This window comes from Hippopotamus amphibius, chromosome 3 (genome assembly GCF_030028045.1).
Source record: "Hippopotamus amphibius kiboko isolate mHipAmp2 chromosome 3, mHipAmp2.hap2, whole genome shotgun sequence".
Taxonomy (NCBI): Eukaryota; Metazoa; Chordata; class Mammalia; order Artiodactyla; family Hippopotamidae; genus Hippopotamus; species Hippopotamus amphibius.
This window is the reverse complement of record NC_080188.1, coordinates 108,182,408-108,209,715: the sequence shown is the minus strand read 5'-3', so window position 1 is coordinate 108,209,715 and position 27,308 is coordinate 108,182,408. Positions and strand designations below refer to the sequence as shown.

Here is a 27,308-nt window from a genome sequence, read left to right as displayed (position 1 = left end):
CCATTTTGCCCTGTGACTAGTGCCAACACACTGGTGTATGGAGCTGGATATTGGAATCTCTGATTGCTGGGCCTAGTGGTCTGGAAGCTGATGTTGACCCACAGGTGGATGGGAATGGGTTCCATGTGGTCCCAGACTGGTACCCTGTGTGGCTGAGTCAGGTCCTGGCACTGGTGCTGGCTCACTGGCAGGTGGGTCTATGTCTCAGGTAAGCTAGGGGCTCAAATGGGCTTATAGCACCCAGCCTGATGATGCATGGTGCAGTGTCTTTGCTCAGCTAGCTGCTTGCCTTGGGGCTTCCCAGATTGGTGCCTCCTGGCTGGTGGGTAGTTCTGGTTCCCATCACTCAAAAGCTAGAAGGATGATTCGAATATGGCACTTGCCAGCACCAGTGTCCATGTCATGGTATAGCTCCCTCCATATGGTGAGTGCCAGAATCTTTGTCCCCTAGGCAATCCCAATTTCCTTCTACCTCTCTGGGAGGCTCACCAAGATCTGCAAAAAGTCTGAATCAGGCTCCTTTCAAATGATTTTTTCTGCCATAGATCTTAGACTCTTTGTGATTTAGTATGACTTGAAGGCTGGAGTCTCTATTTCCCAAGGCCACTGGCTCTCCCAAAAGTAAGCCCCAGTGGCTTTCAAAGACAAATATTTTGTTTGCTCATCTTCCAGGACCCCTGGGCTAGGGAGTTCTACATGGGGCTCAGATGCCTCTGATCCTTTGGGAAGACCTCTGCAATTGCATTATCCTCTCTTTTGTTAGTTTCCAATACCACTCTGTTTTGATTACCATAGCTTTATATTATGTTTAAGAATCGGGAAGTTCTAAGTAGACATTTCTCAAAAGAAGACATACAGATGGCCAAAAAACACATGAAAAGGTGCTCAGCATCACTAATTATTAGAGAAATGCCAATCAAAACTGCAATGATGTATCACCACACACTGGTCAGAATGTCTATCATGAAAAAGTCTACAAACCACAAACACTAGAGAGGGTGTGGAGAAAAGGGAGCCCTCCTACACTATTGCTAGAAATGTAAAATGGTACAACCACTATGGTGAACAGTATGGAGGTTTCTTTAAAAATGAAAAATAGAACTACCATATCATGTAACAATCCCACTTTGAGGCATATACCCAGAGAATACCATAATTGCAAAAGATGCATGCACCCCGCTGTTTATAGCAGCATTATTTACAATATCCAAGGCAAGGAAACAACCTAAAATGTCCATCGACAGAGGAACGGTTTAAGACGATACGATACTATGGGTTGAAGATGTGAATTATAAATATTATTCAGCCATAAAAAAGAATGCAATAATGCCTTTTGCAGCAACATGGATGGACCTAGAGATTATCATACCAAGTGAAGTAAGTCAGACACAGAAAGATGAATATCATATGATATCATTTATATGTGGAATCTTAAAAAATATGATACAAATGAGCTTATTTGCAGAAGAGAAACAGATTCACAGACTTTGAAAGCAGACTTGTGGGTGCCAGGGTAGGGGGTGAAACATGGTTGGGACAGATAAATTAGGAGTTTGAGATTAACAAATGCACACTACTATATATAAAATAGATGATCAATAGGGGCCTACTGTATTGCACAGGGAATGCTAATGAATATTTTGTGATAAAGTACAAGGGAAAAGAATCAGAAAAAGAATAGACATATGTTTATGTATATCTAAATCACTTTCTGGATCCTGAAAGTAACACAAGATTGTAAATCAACTATATCCCAATATAAAATAAAAATTAAATTAAAAAAAGAATAAAGAAGTGTGAGTTTTGACTCTTTGGAATCCATTGAGATTTTCTATGAATTTTAATCTGGATTTTCCATTTATGTGATAATGTTTTGGGGATTTTGATAGGGATTGCATTTAATATGTAGATCATGTTATGTAGTATTGACATCTTAATAATATTACATATTCCAGCTCATAAATGTCTTTCCATTCATATGTGTCTTCTCTAATATCTTTCTGCACAGGGTACATGACATCCTTGCTTAAGTTTTTTTCAAGTATTTCATTCTTTTAAATGAAATTGCTTTCTTAATTTCCTCTTTGTGTTGTTCATTGTTTTTATAGGAATTCAACATCCTTTCATGGTAAAAAAAAAAAAAAAATCAAACAAACAAAAAAAACTCTCAACAAATTAGGTATAGAAGGAATGAACCTGAACATAACAAAGGCTGCATATGCCAGTTCCACAGCTCACATCGTACTAAACATTGAAAGTTTGAAAACTTTTCCATTGAAATCTGGATTGAGACAAGAGAGCACACTCAGAAATTTTTTGTAACATAGTACTGTGGTATAAACTTCTGTTAAATTTTTACATTTTTCTACAGATAGAGCAGGTCATCTCCGAAGGGAGATAATTTTTCTTCGTTAAATTCTACTTAATTTTACTTTCTGTAACAGTGCTTCCAATGGTAGCCACTTCCTATCCTTTGCATCTCAGCTTAAATGTTGCCTGTTAGGAATGGCCTTCTGTGATTACATTATCTGTAGTAGAATTCTTCCTCTTATTTATATCACAGTACCCTATTTGCTGTCTTACAAACAGTGCATAAAACTATATCTACTTTATTAAATTGTCTCCTTCTTTATTGTCTGACTCTATGATCAGAATATAAGATCCATGCAGGAAGAAACCTTTTATAATTTTTTCTTGTTTTATTAATTGCTGTGAGCTCACCTATAGCATAATTTGTATATTAAAATTGATACCCTAAATTGAAAAAAAAACAATTAATTATTAGATAAAACTTTAGTTTTTACATATGAATTAATGATAAAATGCATATATATTTGACTAAATGACAAGGCAGAAGGAATGAAGTAGTAAATAAAAAGAAAGTAAAACTTGCTGTGGCAGGAGGGAAAATACATGACAAATGAATCTTTACTCAAATGAAATGATTTTGCTGACATTTTGTTCTTGCCTGGAAATAGTCTCTACATGGTTCTTAAGCCTTCTTTTTCTCTCCGTGTTACATCTTTCTCACCCTAATTCTGTGATTTGCTTTAGTAGTATTTTTACATGTAGATATACTTTTAAAATTTACTAGAAAATCCCGGTGAATTTAATTAAGCAAGACTCAGTTTTGGACACTTTCTAGTTCCAAGATTTAATGACACATGTGTCTACAAGGGATGAAAGGTCCACTCTCATTGACCTCTGTTGGGAAAAAGGATGATATCCTTTAAAGAACTGATATAAAGTTTTTAGGAGGTTCTTTGTTAGGCTTACAACAATGCCACATACGCGCACGCGCGCACACACGCACGCACACACACACACACACACACACTCTCTCTCTCTCTCTCTCAAGAAACTATCTCAAAATCTCAAGTATGCTGACCTTACCAATATCATAGAGTGAGAAGGGCTGAACTATAGAATGGTACTTTTTCTAGTTAGTAGGAATAGAAGTTATTTGAGATAAATTTCCCTGGGAAATTGCTTGTTGCTATCTTCCTATGTAAACATAGAATTTGCTTGTCTTTTTGATAAATTATCCTAACATGGTAAACTTTTGTTTTTTTGTGTGGACCTTGGAATTCCTTTTAAACAATTTATAGTGCAAATACTTGTAGAGACATTCTTTTGAATAAGTAGAAGAATCCACAGAGGAAATAAACAGGCAGCTGAATGAGATAAAATATTTCTTCAAGTAATAATGTGGTCTTGCTCCCTTGGTTGCCAATTCAGATGAGAGAAGAATTCTGGGTCTTTATGAGTAACTTAAAGAGTCTTCCTTAAGACTGTGAACAAGTTTCCATAAGGTAAGACTAATAGAAAATGGTAGGGACTAGGATTCATAATTGTGGGACTTTATTGTCTTAAAAAACTAAATCATTTTGAAAGAAATTGTACTTAGCTTCCAATTCTAGTTTTATCATTGAAAATGTGTGCCATTGAGAAAATTAATAAGATATTCTGACTCAGCTTCATCAATTATAAAGTGGTGATTACATTACTTGTTATTGTAAATATTAATTGATACATTAAATTGTGAGAACATGATTAGAAATCACTATAAGAGTTTTGAGCACTTGAGTGATAGAAGTTTTAAAGAGCATAATTTGAGCTGTTTCAGAAGAACAGATTGTTGGAGGCCAGAAAAAAAGAGACATGGGAGGAGGCTACTGCAGTGGATCAGGAAGAAAATAAGGGATAAGGAATGACCAAACTGTCATATATTTTGAAAGTAGAGACAACAGGTATTGGTAAAGATCAAAAAATAATATGAGAGCAAAAAAGGAGTGAAAAACAAATGAGATTTTCTGTCTGAGCAGTTACGTTGAAGGTGGTATCATTTAATTAAATGAGAAACACTTTTTTATTGTGGAAAATTAATTTTTATTGTATATACTGAATTGACATCCAAATGCTGATATCTAAAATTGGAGATATTGCTTATACAACTGTTAAAATTATGGTAGAGGTAGGGGCTGGAGACACAACATTGGACTGCTTCAGTATTTGTTAGTCAGGAAAGGGGAACATCCAAACAAAGATCCTCAGAAAGACATCTCAGTGAGTTCTGAGACAATCCATGGCACTGACCATCTATTCAAAGTTAGATCTTTTTACCCTGAATATATAAATTAGTTTAAGTGGGTCTCTGGTATTATATCATTGTGATTTTTATAAATGGTGTACTTTTCATGGAATCCCCTTCCCATCTTTTCCTGTTGTTTCACTTTTCCTTTAAAACTCAGCTAATGCATTGCTCCCACTGAGAAGCCTCCTCTGATTCCAGTCTGGTTGATAAATTCCTACACTGTGATACTCAGCATGGTGTGAGTATTCTTATAGTGGCACCTGTTATGTGGGTCTGCAGCTTTCTGGTACCTCATTTCAGGTCATATCACTGAGTGTAGAGAACTGTGACTTATTCAAATTTGGCAACAACAACTTTGACCCAATGGACACAAATAGATTTCCATACAGCTTCTTTTAATTGAATGGATAAATAGAAGACCAATTCTGCAGTACATTTAAAAGTTTCCCCTCTTGTTTTTCAGGTACCCTGCTTCTGATATGTGAACTCAGCTCCCATCCAAACTAGATGGCATCAAGGAACAATGTAACTTATTTTGTCCTTATGGGCCTCACACAGAATCCAAAGGAGCAGAAAGTCCTTTTTGTTATGTTCTTGCTTTTCTATATTTTGACCCTGGTGGGCAACCTGCTCATTATTGTGACTATAATTGTCAGTAAGACCCTAAACTCACCAATATACTTTTTTCTTGCTTGCTTATCATGTATGGATGTCACTTATTCCTCTACTATTTGCCCCAGATTGATATCAGACTTGTCCTTTGGGGAAAATATCATATCCTTTGAATATTGCATGAGCCAGATGTTTATACAGCACGTTTTTGGTGGATCAGAGGTCTTCCTTCTGTTAGCAATGGCCTATGACCGCTATGTGGCCATCTGTAAGCCCATGCATTACTTGGTTATCATGAGGCAAAGGGTGTGTGTTGTGCTGCTGGTGGTATCCTGTGTTGGAGGTCTTCTACACTCAGTAATTCAACTTAGCACTATTTATGGGCTCCCATTCTGTGGCCCCAATGTCATTAATCACTTTATGTGTGACATGTACCCCTTATTGAAACTGGTCTGTAATGATACCTATGTCATTGGCATCTTAGTGGTGGCCAATGGAGGACTGATCTGCTCTATCGTGTTTCTGCTCTTACTCATCTCCTATGGAGTCATCCTGCACTCTGTGAAGAACCTGAGTCAGGAAGAGATGTGGAAAGCACTCCAGACCTGTGGTTCCCATGTCACTGTAGTTGCCTTCTTCTTTATTCCCTGTATTTTCATATATGTGAGACCTACTATGACCTTCTCTATTGACAAATCATTAAGTGTGTTTTATACAATCATAACTCCTATGCTGAATCCATTAATTTACAGTCTCAGAAATTCTGAGTTGGCTAATGCTGTGAAGAACCTCTGGAGAAAAATGGGCAGATTAAGTATTAAATAAATGTATTATCTGTCATGTAAAAGTAACTTAGCATAAGGGCTGATCTCCCAGAATGTAAAAGTCCTTATATATCTGATGTAAATTTTCCTTTTCTTTCAAGGAATTAAGATAATTATGATTAAAAAATGTACCATTTGGTGATGCTATCAATGACAGTTTCCCTACTAGAATGTTAATTGTATGATGTGTCGTTTCTCACCACACCTAGAAATGGAGAATAAATTTACAGCATGGAATCCATAAATAAAATAGGATGAATTAGTTAATGACATTTTATATAGTTACACTAATTTTCAAATAATTTTTGCATTTTACTTTCTCCTTCTTACTTTCATTTTAGGTCAGAGTCTTATCTTTTTCTTCATTTCTTTATTGTTCTAGTTAAATTATTTAATACTGTATAGACTATTCTTTATTCTGTTTTTTTTGCCTTACTTATGAAACTTTAATGTAATATTTTAATTTTTAACATAAAAGTTTAAAGTATAATCTACAAATAGAAACATTAAAAATAGAATCCATGCAAAATGGAATAGTGTAGAATAAAATTCCTCCACATCCCACACCAGAGTCTCCCAGTCCTTTCAGATGTAGTCACCGTACTGTTTTTCTGGTATTCTTCAAAAAACTATGTTTATAAATGTGCATATTTTCATATATGTATGGGTTTATGTCTCTGTGTATAAATTTTATGTTTTACTTCTCAGCCTCCTGAAGATCTTTACATACCAGTCTACATAGATCGAACTCATTCTAGTTTCATCACACTGCTTGATTTCTTTATAAAGACACATTACAACTTAGTTATCCATTCCTCTTCAGGTTTTTTGCATCTTTTTCTATGATGTATAATTCTACAATGAAGTCTTTTTGAAATTTTGTAAGTATGAGTCCTAGAAGTAGAAATTTTGATTCACTTGGTATATGTACTTAAAATGTTGATAATCATTGTTATTGCCAAAATACCACCCATGGACTTGTACCAAATTCACCACTCCCCTAATACTGGGAATCACATGTTTGACCACATTCTGAACAGCCAGTGCTTGATAAGCGCTTGTGGTATCTGACATCTGATTAAAGCACTTATGTTTCACTTGTATACTTGTTATAAATATGTAAATATAATAGAATTTTGATGTCTATTTAAGTATCTAAAGTGATTTGTACTCCTTTTTCATGAATTGCTTATTAATGAATTTTATGTATTTTCTTTGACTGCTGATATTTTCCATACTGATTTTTATGATTTATTTATACACTAAGGAAGTTATCCCACTTGCCATGTATGTGGAATTACTGTATTTCCAGCTTTTGATTTTTTTTGATGAATTTACACTGTGCAGAATATTTTGGTCATGTAAAAATAGTTTTACATTTACATTGTTGAATCTATCAATATTTTGGTGGGATTTTATGTCTTGCTGAGAAATAATTTTCCTATTTTGATGTTACCAAAATATTGTTCCACAGTTTTCAACACTTAATTATTTGTCTTTTTATATATTATGTTTCATCTGTATTTTGTTGTAAGGAGTTAAGCAGGTATTACATTTTAATTATTGTTCTAAATGACCATTTATCTATATGCATAATTATTTCCCCATGGCTTTTCTCCAACTTTGTATTCTAAAATATGACGTGTTTGGAGCCAATTCTGGCCTCTATTATTGTCCATTGATCTCTATTCATATGCCATTTAACACATGACATAATTGCATTTGATTTAAAACACACTTTGATACTGATAAGTGTAGGACTCCTTCATTACTATTCCTAATCAAAACTATGTCTACTCTTCCATACTTATATATTAAAATTAAATTTCAATAAGCTGATCTAGGAAAAGCTAAATTTAGTTAATGTTTTCCATGAGATTTGCAGATATAAATACTTATGTCTTTGGACACTTGAGAATTCTTATCTTCATGCTGGATGTGTTTTTGCGCTTAAGTCTTCTTTTACATTTGTATAGCTCTAGTATGTTTCCTTGTAAATCTAGTTGTTTTGATTTTGGGTTTTCTTGCTGATATTATTAACAGGATATTAACTTTAATTACATTTTCCAACTGTCTGTTATTTCAATATAGGAATTTCTTTTTCCTATTTTTACATAGTTTATAATCTTCACAATATGTTATTCATCCCTTTACCCTACATTCTGCAAGTTTTTACAAAATACATGCAGTTGTGTAATCACCATCACAATCTATATACAGAATGTTTCATCATCATAAATATTTCCCCATGCCCATTTATATCACTTCCTCCCTTCACCTCCAGGTCCTAGAAGACACTGATCAATTTCCATTCCTATAGTTTTATCTTATTCATAATGTCATGTATATTGAATCATACAGTAGTCTTTTTTCTCCCTGCTTTATTGAGTTACAATTACCAAATTAAAATTGCATATATTTAAGATTGGTGATGTGATATACATACAGATTGTGAAATGATTACCACAATCAACTTAAGTAACAGATCTACCACCTCACATAAATACCATTTTGGTGTTGTTTTTGTTTTTCTTTTGTTAAGATCCCTTAAAATCTACTTTCTTGGCAATTTTCAAGTATACAATATTGTATTATTAACCACAGCCACCATGCTGCATTTTAGATCCTCAGAACTTACTCATCTTATAACTGGAAGTTTGTATCCTTTGAGCTATATCTCCCCATTTATCCACTTTATCCAGCCCTGGCAATATACCTTCTATTTTCTGTTTCCATGAGTTTGACACTTTTAGATTCCACATGTAAGTGAGCTAATACAGTGTTTGTCTTTCTGCATCTGGTTTATTTCACTTAATGTCCTCCAGGTTCATCCATAATTCCATAGGCAGAACTTCTTCTATTTATGGCTGAATAATGGTCCATTGTTTATATGTACAACATTTCTTTGTCCATTCACTTGTTGACAGACATTTAGGGTGTTTTCATATCTTGCCTTTGTGAATAATGCTTCACTTAACATGGGAGTGCAGCTGTTTCTTCAAGATATCATTTCCTTTGGATATATACCCAAAAGTGGAATTGCTGGATCATGTGGTAGTTCTATTTTTAATTATTTAAGAATGCCTATACTATTTTCCATAGTCTTTGCATCAATTTATATTCCCTATAGCAGTGTACAGGGTTCCAAATTTTCTTGCCCTCCTCATCAAAATTCCTTTTTTATAAGAACATTAAATTCACTCACTAGCACTCTACCCGCATTATCTTTTAATTTCCCAAAGGTTCCAATTCAAAATATAATCACATTGAACATTAAGATTTCAACATACAAATTTTGGGGGACACAAACATTCAAACCATAGATAGGTCTAATTTCATTCTTTGGCTTAGGGTTATCCAGTTTTCCCAGCACAATGAAGAGACTTTCCTTTCCCCATAGTGTATTCTTGGCCCCCTTTTCAAAGGTAAGTTAACTATGAAAGTGAGTCTAAAATTATCTGCACCCCAGTTATATTAAAACTTCTCTTGGCTGCACTGTCCTATCAGCACTTTCTATTCAAGGCTACTGTCTCCCCAGTCACTGCTGTGCAGGTGTGAAGTGTTACATCAGTTCATTTGTAACTGCGGTGTAAGCAAAAATGGATGCCCCACTTGTGATTTGCATGAAAGAAGAGCAGTGTGCCAACAAAGAAAATGTTCAAAAGTCAAACATCAGCTGGAAAATTGATGCTTACAGTTTCCTAGGATTCTCAAGGGCCAGTATGAGAACATTATTAGGAAAATGATTCAACAATCAACAGTGCTCAATACAGTGAGATGCTTATTGAAGAGCTGAAGCCTATGTTTCAGATAAAATGCAGAAGACTGCTATCCAAGGACATTGCGATCTTGCATGGCAATGCATGTCTACACGTTTCTGCCCACACTGTCGACACCCTGCAAAACCTTCCTTTTGAGGTTTTAAAGCATCCTCGCTATAATCCTGATCTTGCTCTATGGGACTTTCACCTGTTTGGTCCCCTGAAATCAGCCCTGAGAGGATGAAGACTCATTTCTGATGAAGAACTGAAGACAGCAGTCCATTCGTGACTTGCAGCTAAGCCTAAAACATTTTTAATGAGGGAATACGATAGCTTGTTGACAGATGGATTATGTGTATTGAAAAGCAGGGAGATTATGTCAAACAATGATGTATTTGTCTCTTCTAAAAGTTAATTAAAATAAAGTCTAAAGTCAGAGTGCAGATAATTTTTGACTCAATGTCATGTGTATGCATTGGTTTATTTCTGAGCTTTCTATTCTGTTAATTGATTCATTCAGTGTCTGTTTTTATGTCAATACTATATTGATTATTATAGTTTTGTAATATATTTTGAAATCAGGAAGTATGATTTTTCCAACTTTATTCTACTCTATCAAGATTTCTTTGGATATTTGGTGTCATGAATTTTATGATTACTTTTGTACTCCCATTAAAAATATCATTGGGCCTTTGAAAATGATTATATTGAATCTGTGGATTGATTTGACTGCTGTGTCTATTTTTAACAATATTTATTCTTTCAATTCATGAGCAGAGGATATCTTCCCATTTGTTTGTGTCTTCAGTTTCTTTCATTAATGTCATATTTTTCAGTGTACCAACATTTCAATTTGTTTAAATTTATTCATAAGTATTTTATTATTTTTGGTACTATTGTAAGTGGGATTAATTTCTTAATTTCTCTTTTGGAGAGTTCATTGTTAGTATATGTAAATTTAACTAATTTTGTATGTTGATTTTTTATCCTACAACTTTGTTGAATATTTTTTTTGGTTGTAACAGTTTCAGGTACAATTTTTGCATTTTCTATATGTAAGATAATGTCTACCATGCAGTTTTAAATTATGGCTTCTTGCTCTTAGTACCATGTATTTGAGGTTTATCCATATTAGTGTGTCTGTCAGTCGTCCATTGGTTTTAAGGCTGAGTAGTAGTGCATTTTATGGGTGTATCAGAGTTTATTTATCCTTTTTTCAATTAAGAGATATTTTGGTGGTTTCTAGCTACTTGAAATTATAACTAAATCTGCTATAAATACCCACATATAGTTATGGGAAAAAAACAAGGAAACCATAAAAATATGAAATAATTATTTTTAAGACACTAGATGTCAAAAACAATTGACAGTTATCACTGAGAGATGAGAAACAAACCAGCTGAGCTCTAGAAATTTTCCAGTTTATTACCTTTAAAAGTTTCCATGTTGTGGTACAGAGAGGGATACCTCAGAAGATCCTGGTAAACTCCTTGAGTTGAATAGTCAACCTAAGGATCTGGGAAGACCAAGACACCTAGAATACTGAGAGTAGAAGACTGCAGAGGATAGACCTATAGACCTGGGAGGCTTGGGTAGGGGGTGGGAGAGAAAGAGAAAGATAGAGAAAGAGGGAGAGAGAGGGGTTGAGGGAAGAAAGCTGGAGAACTGCAGAGGATTCCCCTCAACTCTTCATCAGAGTACTGATCATGCATTTGAGGAAACTACCCGAGGCTGGGGAAAGATACAAGCAGGTGGATTAGAGAGGAGTGCTTGGTGCTCACACACTGGACCAGAAATAGTGTCTATTCTCACCAGGTGAAAAATCTCATAGCTCACAGGGTTGAATACTGAGGAAGACTTTGCAACAGTAGTGGCACAAAATTATCCCTTGAGTACTTCTCAAGACCTGCCCCATTCTTGCTGACCGTGCATATCAGCAAGAATTTCAAAAATTGAAAATGAAAACATCCAAAAGAATCAAACTAAATATTGATTTCAGAATTTTGAATCTTTGTTAATTTGAGGGATTAACCTGATTATTTTCCTTGTGACGCCCTTGTTTCATTCTTTTATGAGGGTGTACATCATGCATAAGATGAGTTAGGAACTATATTAATTTCCTCCTGTCTCTGAAAGTGTTTATGCAAGATTGGTTCTATCTCTTGATTCACTGTTATATTGAATTCATTGATAAAGCTATATGAGGTTGGAATTTTGTTTTGGGAAGCTAAGGAGTCTAAAGAATGAATTTACTTAAATATTACAGTATTCCAGTTTTTAATTATTTTTCTGTGTGTGTTTAGGAAGTTGTGTTTTTCTTAGCAGTTGTCCATTTTCTTTTAGTTGGCAAGTATACTGACATAAATTCATTTATCATTTTTAAATTCTGTAGAATCTTCAGTGATGATCCTGTCTTCATTCTTGATACTGAGAATTTCTTCTTTCTCTTAATTTTTCTTACTCTGTTTTGCTAAGATCTTATCAATTTTATTAAACTTTGAAAGAACTAATTCTGAGTTTTATGTGTTGTCTCTATTTTTCAATGAATTTTTTTCAGTGATTTCTGTTTTCTACTTACTATTTCTATTCTACAATGTTCTCTGTGTTTATTTTGGTTTTCCTCTTCTAACTTCTTGAGATGGAAGGTTAGTTCATTCCTTATGATATTTCTGGTTTTCTAACACTTGCATTTAAAGAGACAAATGTATCCTTTAACACTTCTTTAAATGCATCCAGTTAATTTATATACATATTTACACATATAATGTATATAGTGCATATATATACATACAGTCATTTATACATATCTTTCACATATCTTTTATATATACTTGAATCATTATCTTTCTATTGAAAATATATTTTTCATAGTGTTTATGGGCAATTTAGCCTTGTGTTGTTAATCTGTAAATAATTGGAAAATTTTATATTTCCCATCAATTTCTTATTTAATTACTGTATATATATAATGTATATATATGTATATATATATATATATATATATATATATATATATATATATACACTGTATGATTTAAGTCCTTTGAAATATATTTCAATTGTGTCATGGTCTAGGGTATTGTTTATTTTGGTGAAGGTTTTATGAGCATTTTGAGATGAATGGAATTATAGTCCCACAAATGTTTCTCTTTCTGAACTTCCATAGTAACACCAAGTTTATCGCCTTGCCTGACCCAAAATATGTGACAAAGTACATGACAAAATTTATCTGCATTAGTTATAAATTTGAAATGACTTGTTCTTAAATTAACATTCATCAACTTCTGGAAATCAGGTCAGATATCATCTGCAAAGGTAAATCTTAAATGCATTTGCTTATTTTGAAAGTCATGATTTAAGCAAGAAAGTTTTTATGTATTTCATTTCTGCAAGACTGGACTTTTCCCTTTTGATGATCTGACACCAAGTTATTGTTTTATAAGTTTCCCCCAGAGTGCAGGATTCTGTATGTCCTGTTCTATAATACATGGTGATTATCTTGGTGGCATCTCTGGAGATAGTCTGCTCTCAAAATTATGACTAAGGTCCCAAAGAATTTAATTACATAAGATTCACCCTTGGAGATACACCAACTGAATAACTCAATAAATGTGCTGCAGTTAAATGTAGATAAAGTGTTTTCAGATCTTTGCTCAGAGGTTATTTGCCTGTACCACTAACTGTATGACAGACTTCTTCACAGATTAAATTGATGGACTCAACACATAAAAAAAAGTATGTATATGAAATTATTCTTCATCCTTCAGGAAACCCATATGTCAACAATACTGTATGAAGACAAGACAGTATAACTGATTGGGAATCAAAATGTTTTGGAGGCTATTTCATTATTTCAATTTTAATTGTATAAAACACAAACAGCAACATTTTAATGTAAACATTCATACATAATTTGGAGTTTTCTCTACAACCAAAATGTTGATTCAACTTTTGTTTGTTATCAGGAAAACTCCTGCCAACAGTGAGTATTTCTGTTCTCTGTTCACAATCAAAATTCAGAGTTCTTTGTGTAATAGAGTATTCATATACATTTTGAAAATCCCAAAATTTGAAAGGTAATATATTTCTGAGAGACTGGGATGAGTTGTATTTCCTGCAAGCATGGAACAATGTTGTCTAATGGAAAGAGTTCACAAAGCAGTGATGCTGCATGTATCTTCCTTTCTTTATTCTTGGAGATGGAATCAGTGCATGAAGGACAAGGAGGAAGGCACCATAGAACAGAACATGGATCAAATGCTGGTCTCATGCAGGTACACCAGGAAGTGTATTTTACATTCAGGTTTCAGAATTAGGCTTTTCACTTTGCAAGACTTTACTGGGGATATGAGAATTCATAGTCATTTAATTTTTTTTCCATGTGATTCTCTTAATCAGCCATGTTATGGATCCTTTGTGAGTACTAAAATATGTGCAGGTTGATTCAATCCTGTAATACTCATTTGGGTATTTTCATATCGTAAAGATCCAGAATAAATTTACCTTCTCTAACATTGAGTATTCTTAGAAATTAATTTCAAGTGTATCTATCTGGGGATATTTTAATGGGCAGGTATTTCTAAGTCTCGTGACAGGTTTAATTGATGTGTTCTCTAAGCATTATTTATTAATCTCTTAAAAACTGGAAGAGGATGTAGCATTTGTAGAACTTGACTGAGTGGCTTTCAAGACCCCAAGGTAATACTGTAGTAGGCAAGCTGTTACTTCAGTTCCTATTTTTCTGTTCACAGGTGAGCTTCAGCATTCTATCATATGTTTGTTGCCCATTTAAATGAATTCTTCTTTAATTGTTTCATATTTTTCTTTAATATTTTATTTATATCTTTTATTGTTAATTGATTAGAGATACTTGTATATTTTAGACATTTACTCTGTGTATATCCTCTAAAATATAAATTGTTTCCTCAAACTATTTTTGTCTATTGACATTATGGTATCTTCCTAAAACCTTGAAAAATTTTGAAATTGTCAGATATAACTATTTGTGATTTCAATGATTGTTTAAGAAACATCTTCCATCCCATGAATGTGGAAAGTAATTTCATTTATTAACTAGAATGTAAATGCAAGGTAAATCTTGTTTTAGTTTTTTTTAATAAAACATCAATTTTTATTTTTATATAAGGTATTAACTATATATACAGTTTTATTAGCTTCCAGGTGGAAAGGTAGTTGTGGAAACTCATTTGCTTAATTATGTGTTCTTTTCCCACATATGCCTCTTAATTACATGTCTCTCCATTAATCTATAATATTGTTGAGGTTAGCAACAATGCTTTAATCAGCCTTATATTATTAGGATCACTGAAATTACTGAAACAAAATAAATCATACTGCCTATTGGTTGACTGAATAAACAAATGATCTGAAGACTTCAGGAAATCATTAGAAATAATTATATTTAGAAGTAATTTTGTCCTGAACTCTGAAATAAGAGATACAGAAGCACTTATGGAACAAAGGGACAATGTAACTGAGTTTGTCCTCACAGGGCTCACTCAGAGCCTCCAGGGTCAGAAAATATTATTTGCTGTGTTCTTGCTCATCTACATCATGACGATGGTGGGCAACCTGCTCATTGTCCTGACTATGGTATTCAGCCCAACCCTGGATGCCCCCTTGTACTTCTTTCTTGGCTGCTTGTCACTTATGGATGCTGTTTATTCTACTACAATCACCCCAAATATGATTATAGACTTTCTGTGTGAGAAGAAAACCATTTCCTTCCAAGCTTGCATGACCCAGCTTTTTATAGAACACTTATTTGGTGGTGCTAAGATTTTACTCCTGGTGGTCATGGCCTATGATTGCTACATGGCCATGTGCAAACCCTTGTGTTATTTGACAATCTTGAATCAGCGAGTGTGTGTTCTGCTGCTGCTGTTGGCCTGGGGTGGTGGGTTTTTACATGCTGTAGTCCAACTACTCTTGGCTTACAACCTTCCCTTCTGTGGTCCCAATATTATTGACTGTTTCATTTGTGACATGTACCCCTTGTTAAAACTTGCCTGCACTGACACCTATATTATTGGCCTCATTGTGGTTTTCAATGATAGGGCAATCTGTGTGGTCATCTTCATGCTCTTACTCATCTCCTATGGGGTGATTCTGCAATCCCTGAAGAATCATAGTCAGGAAAGGAGGTGCAAAGCCTTATCCACCTATGGCTCCCACATTACCGTGGTGGTCCTCTTCTTTGTGCCCTGTATTTTTATGTATGTGAGACCTCCTTCTACCTTACCCATTGATAAATCCTTGGCTGTGTTTTGTACCATTATCACCCCTATGTTGAACCCTCTAATCTCTACTCTGAGAAATGGAGAGATGCAAAATGCCATGAAAAAGCTCTGGGTCAAAAAAGGAAAATGAAGCAGCACAGATGTATGAATATCACCTATTTTCAATGAAGAATTGCTCTTTCCATGAAATCTATATGTGACTCTTTAACTGTAGTAGATTTCTCCCTAACCTTAATAAATTAGACACGATAAAAGCATTTATTATGTGAATATTTCTAATGACCAAAATATACTTTTAAGATTTTCATAATTTCCAAGTTCAGAATCTGTAATTTGTTTCAAATATATTTTTAAGATTTTCACAATTTCTTAGGAAAATATATTTTGGTGTAAAATATCTCTAGTGAGACTATAGATTTATATTCTATATGATGAGTTACGCTATAATTAAAGTTGTAAATTTATTTTTATTGGAATATAGTCATATTTCTCTCTTAAACAATGTAATCTTTCATAATTGTAGGACTCAAAACTGACTTCAGAAAAATAATTAAGAAACAAGACATAAAATCTTGGTTCGCTTCTCCCCACACAAAGACTGCCCATATTAATATTTGAGTTGTGTATCTTATTTTTGCAATTGTCAGATAATTATTAATGCACTACTTTGTTCATATTGCTTATCATGTTAATGTTGAAGAAAAATGCTGTTTCAGACAAATTAGTTTTAAGATTGATAAATATATAAAAGTAATCAGAATTAAGAAGATATGTATGCAGAAAAATAACTAAATTGTACTAATTTTTCCAATTGGGCAATCATATTATCTCTGCAAGTGGAACAGCTTTGTTTGGTGTTATATTTTCAAAAATGTGACCCATTCACCTTCCCAGATAGTTTAGAATATCTTATTGTTTCTCTGCCATTTTTCATTGCTGCCATCTCCCTTTTTTGCTTATAATATGTCACTATTTCTATAGAGACCAGACTCTGCCTTTCACATGTCAACTTAGCATAATCCATAATCTATGAGTTTCAAATATGCACTACAGAACTTGACAACAGATATTTTGGGTGATATCATTGTTAAGAAAGATACTGAAAATATATACCATTCTTATGTCTCTTGTTAATGAAATACTGAATATTAGGTAATACAGAGGCCAGAATAAATTGTTTTATTTGACAGAGACATCATTCATAAAATCCTGCCTGTCTCTCAATCAGGCTTGAAACAAATTATTATCTGCCTCTCATACGATTGGAAGGATATGGTCAAGGAAATTTATTTTCTTGCCTCCCTTATTTACCCTGGATTCATGAGGGGTAAGGCTCTGAGGCAATTGATGCTTTTCATAGTAAATCACACTGTATGCAAAACCTTATATCCTTATGTTTATCCCTATTGTCATTGCATGGTGATTTCTTATGTTATCTTCACAGCTTCCCAAATATAATACTATTCACCAAATATCAAATATTTGGGTTTATCAGAATTATGTAATTAATTCTTCCACTTTTGGATGTTGCTATAAGACTGAATGTTTTTTCTTCCTCCAAATTCATAAGTTAAATCCTTTATAGTATAGTATTTGGAAGTGGGCCCTTTGGGAAATGATTAGGTCAAGAAGGAGAAGCATTCATGAATGAGATTAATGCTATTATAAAGAGACCCCAGAGGGCTCATGAGACCCTCCTGTCATGTGAAGACACAGCAAACAGATGGCTCTCTATGAACTAGGAAGGGGACCTCACCAGATACAAAGTCTTCTGGCACATTAATCTTGGACCCGAGCCTCCATAACCTTGAAAAATAAATGTTTGTTGTTTAAACCACCCATTGTATGGTATTCTGAAATAGTAGCCCAAATAGATCAACAGAAATTTAGTTAATTTTCAAATTTAGGTAGTTATTTCAAGAGATGTGACAAGAATCTTTGTTAATTGTCTATGTGCATCAGTCAATAAGCTCTATAAACACAATGAGCATTACTTGTGTTTCTGTCCTCTGTTCCTTGCAAAATGTATGGGACATAGTGACTCCTCTTGAACTTTGTCAACTATATGTACCCTTGAGTTCTTGATCTATTGGGGTAAGAATCTTTATTGATAAATTTTGATTAACTATTTATACATACATTTGCTATAAATGTTTACTCTTCTTTGATATTTTCTACAAAGATTTATTTTGTTATATTACAATTGCTTGTGTTTTAACTAAATATGTTATAGTTTAATATTCTACTACTTTTTTGATTGCTTGGAAATTTTCATTTCCTTCCACTGACTTTCTAAATTTTAACATCTTATTTTTTTAAATCTTTTCAAAACACTTTATTTTTTAATCCATCTAGAATTTATTCCTGCTTGTATTGAAGGAATTACTAAGTCTATTTTCCCCAAAGTGGTAAAATAACCTTCCAACAGTATTATTAAACTAATTAATAATTTGAAAAATTCCAATTTAATATGTCAGGTTTTACACCACCCAGAAGATTCTATTTTGAGGGTTCTGTTTTCTAGCTTATTTCTCTTTCTTATGGTGGCTTCCTGTCAGATGGGAAAATATATGATAATTAACACTTTAGCATAGTCTTTAGAATATATCACTACAATTTCAGTTGATTATCCTGTCAATTCTTCAAGACTCCCTCTTAATTTTCTTCAATAGTCTTATAAATCTGTACTTACTTTCACTGAGGTAACGTGTAAATACCACAGGCATCTATTTCACCTGAATGGAAGAGCATAGTAATGCAAAATAATGCTATGGGGAATATTGTAGTGGCTGAGCTTTAAATCTATAAATGTTTTGCAAGATTTCTGTATTTTCACACAGGCTCCTCATCACCTCAGTCTTTCACAGCATTCTAGGCATCCATATCAGATACTTCTATGTTGCTGTGAAAGACTGAGGTGATGTGGAGCCTGTGTGGAAATACAGGAAATCTTGAAACCATTTATAGATTTACAGCTCAGCCATACAATATTATGAGTTCTGTATTGTCAAATAGATACCTGTGGTATCTACAGTTACCCTCAGTGAAAGAAGTACTCATTTTTAAAGACCAAAGAAAAATTTAAGAGGTGAGTTCTTGAAGCAATTGACAGGGATAATCACTGAAAATTTGTGTGATATATTTAAATATAGTTAATGTGTTAAATATCATATATTTTCCTTGAAGGAAGTCTGAATTGAGAAAATTAAGCTAGCAAAACACAGAAACATCAGAATATACAAAATGTATTTGGTTTAAGATTACTGCAACATGTTTATTGCCCATTTTGCCAAATAAAAAAGGAGAATATAATATGTTACAAATAGACCAATGGATTGATAATCTTGGTTAATAGACTATTATATTTTAAATGATATATTAATATCTATAATTACATTTAGACAATTAGAAAATATTAAATTGTATATCCTATCAAGTTTATTATGTGTTATGGAATATATGCCTATTCTGTTCTGGCAGCTTGTTATGGGCCTTTATGTGTAGACTTTTTAAAATTATCACAGGAACCTTTTTTTTTTACATATTCATAAAGAAAGCCATGTTCAAGAAAGTAGCTTGCTCGATGTCGGTTGAAGATTCATAAAAGTGTAATTGTAAAGTATTATTGTATACTTTTTATTATGGGATTTTATTTTATTTTTTAAAGGGCCATATTCTTAAGAAACTGAAAAATTTTAATTTTTTAAATAAGTGTTAAATGACTGGTTTATGCTGAAAAATTATCAATGCTATCTTAAATTTTTATAGTATCAAAACTGATGACTTCAAAGACAGAAAATAGCTTATATACCTAATTTTTACATATAAAATATTCAACTGTCTAATAGATGATTTTTTCTGTTATAATTCAACTTTGATGATTAATGAGTAAAGACATTAGATCCCGTAAAAAGTAAGGTGTGAAAAAAGTAGTTGGATACAGACTACCTAATATCCTTATCGTCATCAACATATGTGCTTTATCAATTTATAACTTCAGCAATGATGGAACTCTTTAATCAAATGGGAGCAATAATGTGAATATGGCATGAAAAGATTGTTCATCCCATCTGGCTTCTAAAGAAAGTGCAAAATGTTTCAGCATGTGTCTGTCCTACGCCCACCTCTCACCCAAATTATGTGGATGGAATCACCTTGTCTACACATGAGGTTTAATGATTCTATACTTTCCATAGCTGTGAATAACCTGAAAGTTTGGGTTTGTATCTATCATTGTATGATTCTTTTCTCTTGTTTAACTTTGCCCTTAATCAATGCTTTTTATTTCTTTTTCAATTTTCTGTGCTTTGCTTTGCTAGATTGTGCTCTGTGTTTTACTTCTTTGCTTTCATTTTGTACTTTTTAATCTTTTATTCTGTTTGCTTTAGGTCAAAATACATTCTATCATAGATAAATATTATACTCATATATAATAAAATAATTCTTAAGGCAGATAATCTTATTCTATGCCCAAATAGGGATTCATGAGTTATAGGCATAATATTCTTTTCCATCCTCAACTTTGTGTATAATAATTACTAAATTGACAAAAGCCAAATGATTTGTTCTGATGCAGTGTTTAGAGTGACACACACCAAAACAGTAATTATCAACATCACTTATTGAGCCTTTATGAAATGCCAAGGAGAGTTTTAGATACTTTACTTGCAATTAAGCAACAACCCTAAGAGTAGGCACTACTTGTATCCCCACTCTAAAATTGATGAAGCTGAGGCACAGAGAGGTTTATTAAGTTGCCTAGGTCACCTGGATAACAAGTGGTGAAGCTGAGATTCCAACACAAGCAGTGCAGCTCCAGAGCCCACATTATTCACCACTGTTCTCCTCTCTGTCTTCAAGGATGTTTTGGTTCTTAAACAGGAATACACTCAATGAGAAATTTGTACTCATTATTTGGTCCCTGTAATTATCAAATCCCATTACTGCTTGCTAGTGTTTTGCAGGTAACAGTGATAAGCTTGAAAAGTTTTAAATATGAAAACTGAAGAGAGAAACAAAATATCAGCAAAATAGAATAAGGTGGTGCTGCACAAAAAGCATCACAGATTGAAAGTGTTTGAGATTACCTAGTTCAATCCCTTTATTTTCCAGTAAGCAAACTGAAACAGGCCTGCAATTATACATTGGAAATGAGGCAGATGCATGCCTTCTTACACTGACCTTGGATTTTTGCCTTGAGTATGCTGCTTTTGGGAACCTGTGCACTGAAGTCTTATTTTTTGGGAACTCTTAGTACCTACACCTTATAAATAAAACCATATTCCATTGTCCTCTAACTCTCCTTTTAGTGTCTATTTTCTCCCCCTTGCTAACTAGCTCTACCCAAGAGTTTGGAAAAAGTATACTTGTTATTAATGTAATAGTTGGTAATAGTCATGAGTCTGTTCAATTCAAAACATATTTTCAAAAATACTACTATGTAGTGTATGTGTGCTAAGAGTTGTGGTACAGGTACAGATAAATGGAGAAAATTACAACTCTTTAAAAAGCTGATAGTGAAAGAGATGGGCAAAGTAACTTCTGCAGGGAACAAAGTACTAAATAATTTTGTAATTTATTGATACAGTTCAAAAGCCAGCATCTTGAAATTAAAAGAGGTGATTCATTATAAAGACTAAGTGTGTCTGGCACTTGATAATCACTGAAGTGAATGTTGGCTCTGTTGGACAGGAAATTGTCTCAAAAAATAACAACACTGCCTGCAGGTGTTATAATCCCAAAACCTTCACAGTATTTTTTTACACTTTTCTCTTTTTACATCCACATCAGGTCAATCGGCAAATTCTGTTGGATCTGCCTTCATGATACACCACTATCTACTACCCTGGTCCATCATTTTTTCAGCTGGATAGTTGCAATAACCTCCTAGTTAGTCTGCCTGACTCTACTCTTGTTCCTTTATAGACTATTCTCTATACAGTAATCAATAGGAATTGTAGGGTATTTTTTCTCTAATAATGTGATCTGTACTTTTTAATCTTATGTCATCTGATTCTTCCTTTTTCCATTTCTTCTTCCAAAAGGAAAGGCCTACCATCTGTTTCTGCTGTATTTCTTGAATAAAAACTCATTGTTATTATAACCTTAAGTAGTCAATCAGTATAAGAATCACATTTATACTGTTTTGCTTTATTGGTAGGGATTTTGTGTGCCATGCATTTCATGTACCTTTTCGAGGAATGGGTGACAAGTTTCAGCATATTACAATGGTAAAGAACACAGTCATTTTGAGGAAAAAGTTCTGAGATTGAATCTTAGCTTTTCCATTTATATGTAAACTTTGGCAAAACATGATTTCCTTAAATTTCAGTAACTGAGGAATGATAGAGACATTCCCAAGATCAATTAAATAATTTGTATAAGATCTAAGACAACTACATTCTCCTAAATATTAATTATTGCAAATATTTACTATTGAAGTCTTTTAAATAGTAATAGGACTACTCACCTGGCCTAGAGTGTTAAGCTAATATATGTGTGTGTGTATTTATTTAAATAAATATATCTAAGTACGAATAGATAAAATTAGCTTTAGAAAACATTATGAATAATTTCTCTGTGCCTGTGCACAGAAAGACGCTGAAAACTGGCTGCTCCTGTAAGCATTCTCAGTGCTAAAATGGTCCCCTATCTCCTTGGCAGTACTTGAATCTTTCTTGTTCTCTTCTCTATATCGGCCCTGTACTTCCAAAAATTTGGAGATGATCCAGCTGTGGGTCTGAGTTCCCTGATAACACCTCTCTGAGTCAAAACATTATTTTACTATGAATATGAGATCAATATAGCATGCAAGCAGAATATGTCAAGACAAAATATAGAAAGTTATTTATTATGAAGTGGTATAGTGTGTGTGTTTTCTTCCATATCACATGTCCAGAACCTAGAAAAAATCTTGGCATGGAAAATGCTTAATAAATATTTACTGAGTGAATGATCATTATCTCAACTTAACTCTCTTAAGAAAATTGATTTTATTAAAAAATAAAAAAGGATGCTGGTTAATGGGTGTGCTAAAGAAATTGATGACATTCCATTCACCATCATAAATTGAAATGGAGGATTTTAGATCTGTTTGGTTTATGTGAGGGATCTTATCAGCAGATACTGAATCATGTTTATCTAATTAAGAACAGTGGGCATGAGCTCAGGGTCTTTCCACTGCACCATCTTGGCCACTCCACCCTATATGTCTCTCTTTTGCTTAGTAGTATCTTTACATACAGGTGTACTTTTAAAACTTAGTGGAAAGTCCCAGTGAATTTAATTAAGTAAGACTCAACCTTGGATACATTCCAATTCTAAGACATAATGATAAATGTGGTTAAAAGGAATAAAAAGTCCAGTGCTTTTTAACTCTATTGAGAAAGCACATGGCATTCTTTTAAGAACTGATATAAAAGTTTCAGGAGGTCCTTTGTTAGGCTTAAATCATTGCATTAAAAAATGACAAGGAAAGCAAAAGAATTTTTTCTCAAAATCTAAAGTGAATTAACCTGGCTGTACCAATGTGACAGAGTGAGAAGGGCTAAACAATGAAATAGTATCTTTTTTATCTTGAAGAAAATAAGAAAAGAAAGTTACTAGAGGCAAATTTTCCTGGGAAGTATCTTGTTGCTATTTTCCTGTGTAAACATAGGATTTGCATGGCTTTCTGATAAATTATTCCAACATGGTAAACTTTTGTTTTGGTGTGCACTGTGGAATTTCTTTTAAATAATCTATAGTGCAAATAAAAAAATCTTCTGAGTAAACAGAAGAATCCATGGAAGAAATGAACAGACAGCTGAATGAAATGAAATACACCTTCAGGTAATAATGCAGATTTTTGCCCTCTTTTGTGATATTGGATTAAATAAAAAAAAGTCCAGGTGTTCATGAGTGATTTAAAAACTCTTCCTTCTGATTGTGAACATGTTTCCACCAGTAAGACTAAAAGTAAATGATGGGAACCATGATTCAGAATTGTGGATTTTATTATGCAAAAAATTAAATAGTTTTCAAGTATATCAAACTCATGTTTCAATTCTAGTGTTTTTATGACTTAAAAATTGTACACATTGAAAATTAATGGAATATTCTTAGTCTCAGCCTCATCAATTGTAAAAAAGTGATTATAGTACTTGTTACTTTAAATATTAACTGCTATACATTGAATTGTGATCATATGATTGGAATAAGTTTTGAGCAGTTGAGTGATAGAATCAGAACAAGATTTAAAGAGCATAATTTGAGCTGTTTCATTAGAACAAATTGTTAGAGACCAAAAGAAAAAAACAAACAAAAAAAAAACAAAAAAAAAACAAAACAGGTGGAGAGACAGGACATGAGGTTACTGCTCTGGGCCAGAAAGAAAATGGGGGGAAGGGAATGATCCAATATTTGACATATTTTGAAGTAGAAACAACAGTATTCCATAGATTTATCAATGAATAATATGAAAACAAAAAGGGAGTTAATAACACTGTGTGAATTTTTGTCTGAGCAATTACATTGAAGGTGGTACCATTTAAGGAGATGGGGAATACCTTTTATACTGTGGAAAATTTTAAATTTTGTGTTGTATATACTAAATTGATATCCAACTGCAGATGTTCAAAATTGGAGGTGTTGTTTATGTTAAAATGAGGGTAGAGATATGGGTCTGGAGACACAAAATTGGACTGCTTCAGTATTCATTGGTCAGGAAAAGGAAGAATATCTAACTAGAGACCCTAGGAAAGAAGTCTCAGGAAGTTATGAGACAATTCAGAGGGGTGGCCATCTATTCATAATTTGATCTACTCATAGGGAATGTGTAAATTTGGTTAAGTGGGTCTCAAGTATTACAAATTGGTGACTTTATAAAAGATATAACTTTGTGTGGATTCCCTTCCCATTTTTTTTCATTCTTTTGTTTTCCTTTAAAATTCAGCTAATCAATTGCTTCCTCTGGGAAGTCTTCTCTGATTGCAGTCTGATTGATATATTCCTACACTGTGATATTTAGCATTGTGTGAATAACCTTATAATGGCACCTATTAGGTGAGTCTGCAATTTTCTGATCCCTCATTTTATGTCTTATCATGAAGTGTAGGGAACTATGACATATTCAACTTGGGTATCACAATGTCTATGACTCACAGGACATATAGATTCTCAAGCATATCCATTTAGTTGATTGGATAAATAGAAGACAAAATTTATAGTGCATTTAAAATATCCCCCCTTGTTTTGTAGGTAAATTGCTCCTAAAATGTGAAGTCAGCGCCTGTCCAGACTAGATGGAATCAAGGAACAATGTAACTTACTTTGTCCTCCTGGGCCTCACACAGAATACAAAAGAGCAAAAAGTCCTTTTTGTTATATTCTTGCTCTTCTACATTTTGACTGTGGTGGGAAACCTACTCATTATCGTGACTATAATTGTCAGTAAGACCCTGAACTCACCGATGTACTTTTTTCTTGCTAGCTTGTCATCTATGGATGTCGCTTACTCCTCTTCTATTGCCCCCAGATTGATTTCAGACTTGTTCTTTGGGGAAAATACCATACCCTTTGAATGTTGCATGACACAGCTCTTTATAGATCACTTTTTTGGTGGATCAGAGGTCTTCCTTCTGTTGGTGATGGCCTATGACCGCTATGTGGCCATCTGTAAGCCTTTGCATTACTTGGTTATCATGAGGCAAAGGGTGTGTGTTGTGCTGCTGGTTTTGTCCTGGGTTGGAGGGTTTCTACACTCAGTAATTCAACTTAGCACTATTTATGGGCTCCCATTCTGTGGCCCCAATGTCATTGATCACTTTACATGTGACATGTACCCCTTATTGAAACTGGTCTGTACTGATACTTATGTCATTGGCATCTTAGTGGTGGCCAATGGAGGACTGATCTGCTCTATTGTGTTTCTGCTCTTAATCATCTCCTATGGAATCATCTTGCACTCTTTAAAGAACCTGAGTCAAGAAGGGAGGAGGAAAGCCCTCCAGACCTGTGGTTCCCACATCACTGTGGTTGTCTGCTTCTTTGTTCCCTGTATTTTCACATATGCAAGACCTGCTAAAACCTTTCCCATTGACAAATCACTGAGTGTGTTTTATACAGTCATAACCCCCATGCTGAACCCATTAATCTACAGTCTAAGAAATTCTGAGATGACTAATGCTATGAAGAAGCTCTGGAGAAATAAAGGCAGATCAAGTCAAATTAGCTCATTATCCCTTATGAAGTTAGTAATTTATCATTAGGGCCAATCTTTTAGAATGTAAATGTCTTCATAAATGTGATTCACTATTTCCTTTTCTCTCAGGGAGTTAAGTTAATTATAATTGAAGCATGAACTATTTGCTCATGCTATCAATGACAATTTCCCTGTTAGTATGTCAGCTGAACAATATTTGGTTTACCACTGCACCTAGAAAGCTGGGATGCTTTTATAGTAGGGATCAATAAAAACTATGTAATCAATTAGTTAATAAAATGTTTATAGATTTACACTAATTTTAAATTCATTTCTGAATTTGCTTTTATTACTTTCTCATTCTTAGTTTTATTTCAAGTCAGAGTCTGGTCTTTTCATTGTATTTATTTTACTTGTTAAAATATTTAATGATCTACCATTACCTTTATTCAGTTTCATTTGCCTTACATATATAATAATGGCATAATATTTTATTTAAATAAATTTTAAATATGATGGATAATAATAAGTATTGAAATTAGAACCCATGCAAAATGGAACAGTGTAGAATAAACCTCCTATAAATCCCATACTGGTGTCTCTGAGTTCCCACAGATGTAGTGACTATACACCATTCCTGAGATTCTCAGGTAATATTTTTCTGCAAATATAAGTGTATTTTCATATATGTATGTGTTTTGTGTCTCTGTGTATAAATTCTGTATTTTACTTCTTAGCCCCCTGAAGATCCTTACCTACCAGTCTACATATTTCAAATTTATTCTAGTTTCCTCATACTGCTTAACTTTATAAAGATATAGTGAAATTTAGTTATGCAGTCCTCTTCAGGTTTTCCCCATCTTTTTCTAGGATAAATAGTTCTGCAATGAAGTCTTTTTGAAATTTTGTATGAGTCCTCCAAGTGGAAGTGTTGATTCAATTGTTATATGTATTTATAAAGTTGATGTTCATAGTTATTGCCAAAATACCATCCATAAACTTTAACCACACTCAATACACCTCTCATTCTGGAAAATACCTGTGTGACCGCATTGCTGAAAACCAGGGCTTGATAAA

General features: G+C 33.5%; 3 protein-coding genes across 3 annotated transcripts; all 3 read left to right on the top strand.

Moving 5' to 3' along the window:
• The first annotated feature begins 5,101 nt into the window (after window positions 1–5,101).
• Window positions 5,102–6,031, top strand: LOC130848583 (olfactory receptor 4A47-like). The gene has a single exon (XM_057727031.1). It carries the CDS (start codon window positions 5,102–5,104, stop codon window positions 6,029–6,031), a length of 930 nt encoding a protein of 309 aa, XP_057583014.1.
• Window positions 6,032–15,263: 9,232 nt separating this feature from the next.
• LOC130850075 (olfactory receptor 4A47-like) lies at window positions 15,264–16,181 on the top strand. Its single transcript, XM_057729412.1, has one exon. The coding sequence runs from the start codon at window positions 15,264–15,266 to the stop codon at window positions 16,179–16,181; it is 918 nt and encodes a 305-aa protein (XP_057585395.1).
• Window positions 16,182–25,332: 9,151 nt separating this feature from the next.
• Window positions 25,333–26,298, top strand: LOC130848582 (olfactory receptor 4A47-like). The gene has a single exon (XM_057727030.1). The coding sequence runs from the start codon at window positions 25,333–25,335 to the stop codon at window positions 26,296–26,298; it is 966 nt and encodes a 321-aa protein (XP_057583013.1).
• Window positions 26,299–27,308: the final 1,010 nt, after the last annotated feature.

Bases quoted from the DNA above. Each gene is read 5' to 3' on its own strand.
- LOC130850075 (XM_057729412.1), top strand. From the start codon at position 15,264: ATGGAACAAAGGGACAATGTAACTGAGTTTGTCCTCACAGGGCTCACT.
- LOC130848583 (XM_057727031.1), top strand. From the start codon at position 5,102: ATGGCATCAAGGAACAATGTAACTTATTTTGTCCTTATGGGCCTCACA.
- LOC130848582 (XM_057727030.1), top strand. From the start codon at position 25,333: ATGGAATCAAGGAACAATGTAACTTACTTTGTCCTCCTGGGCCTCACA.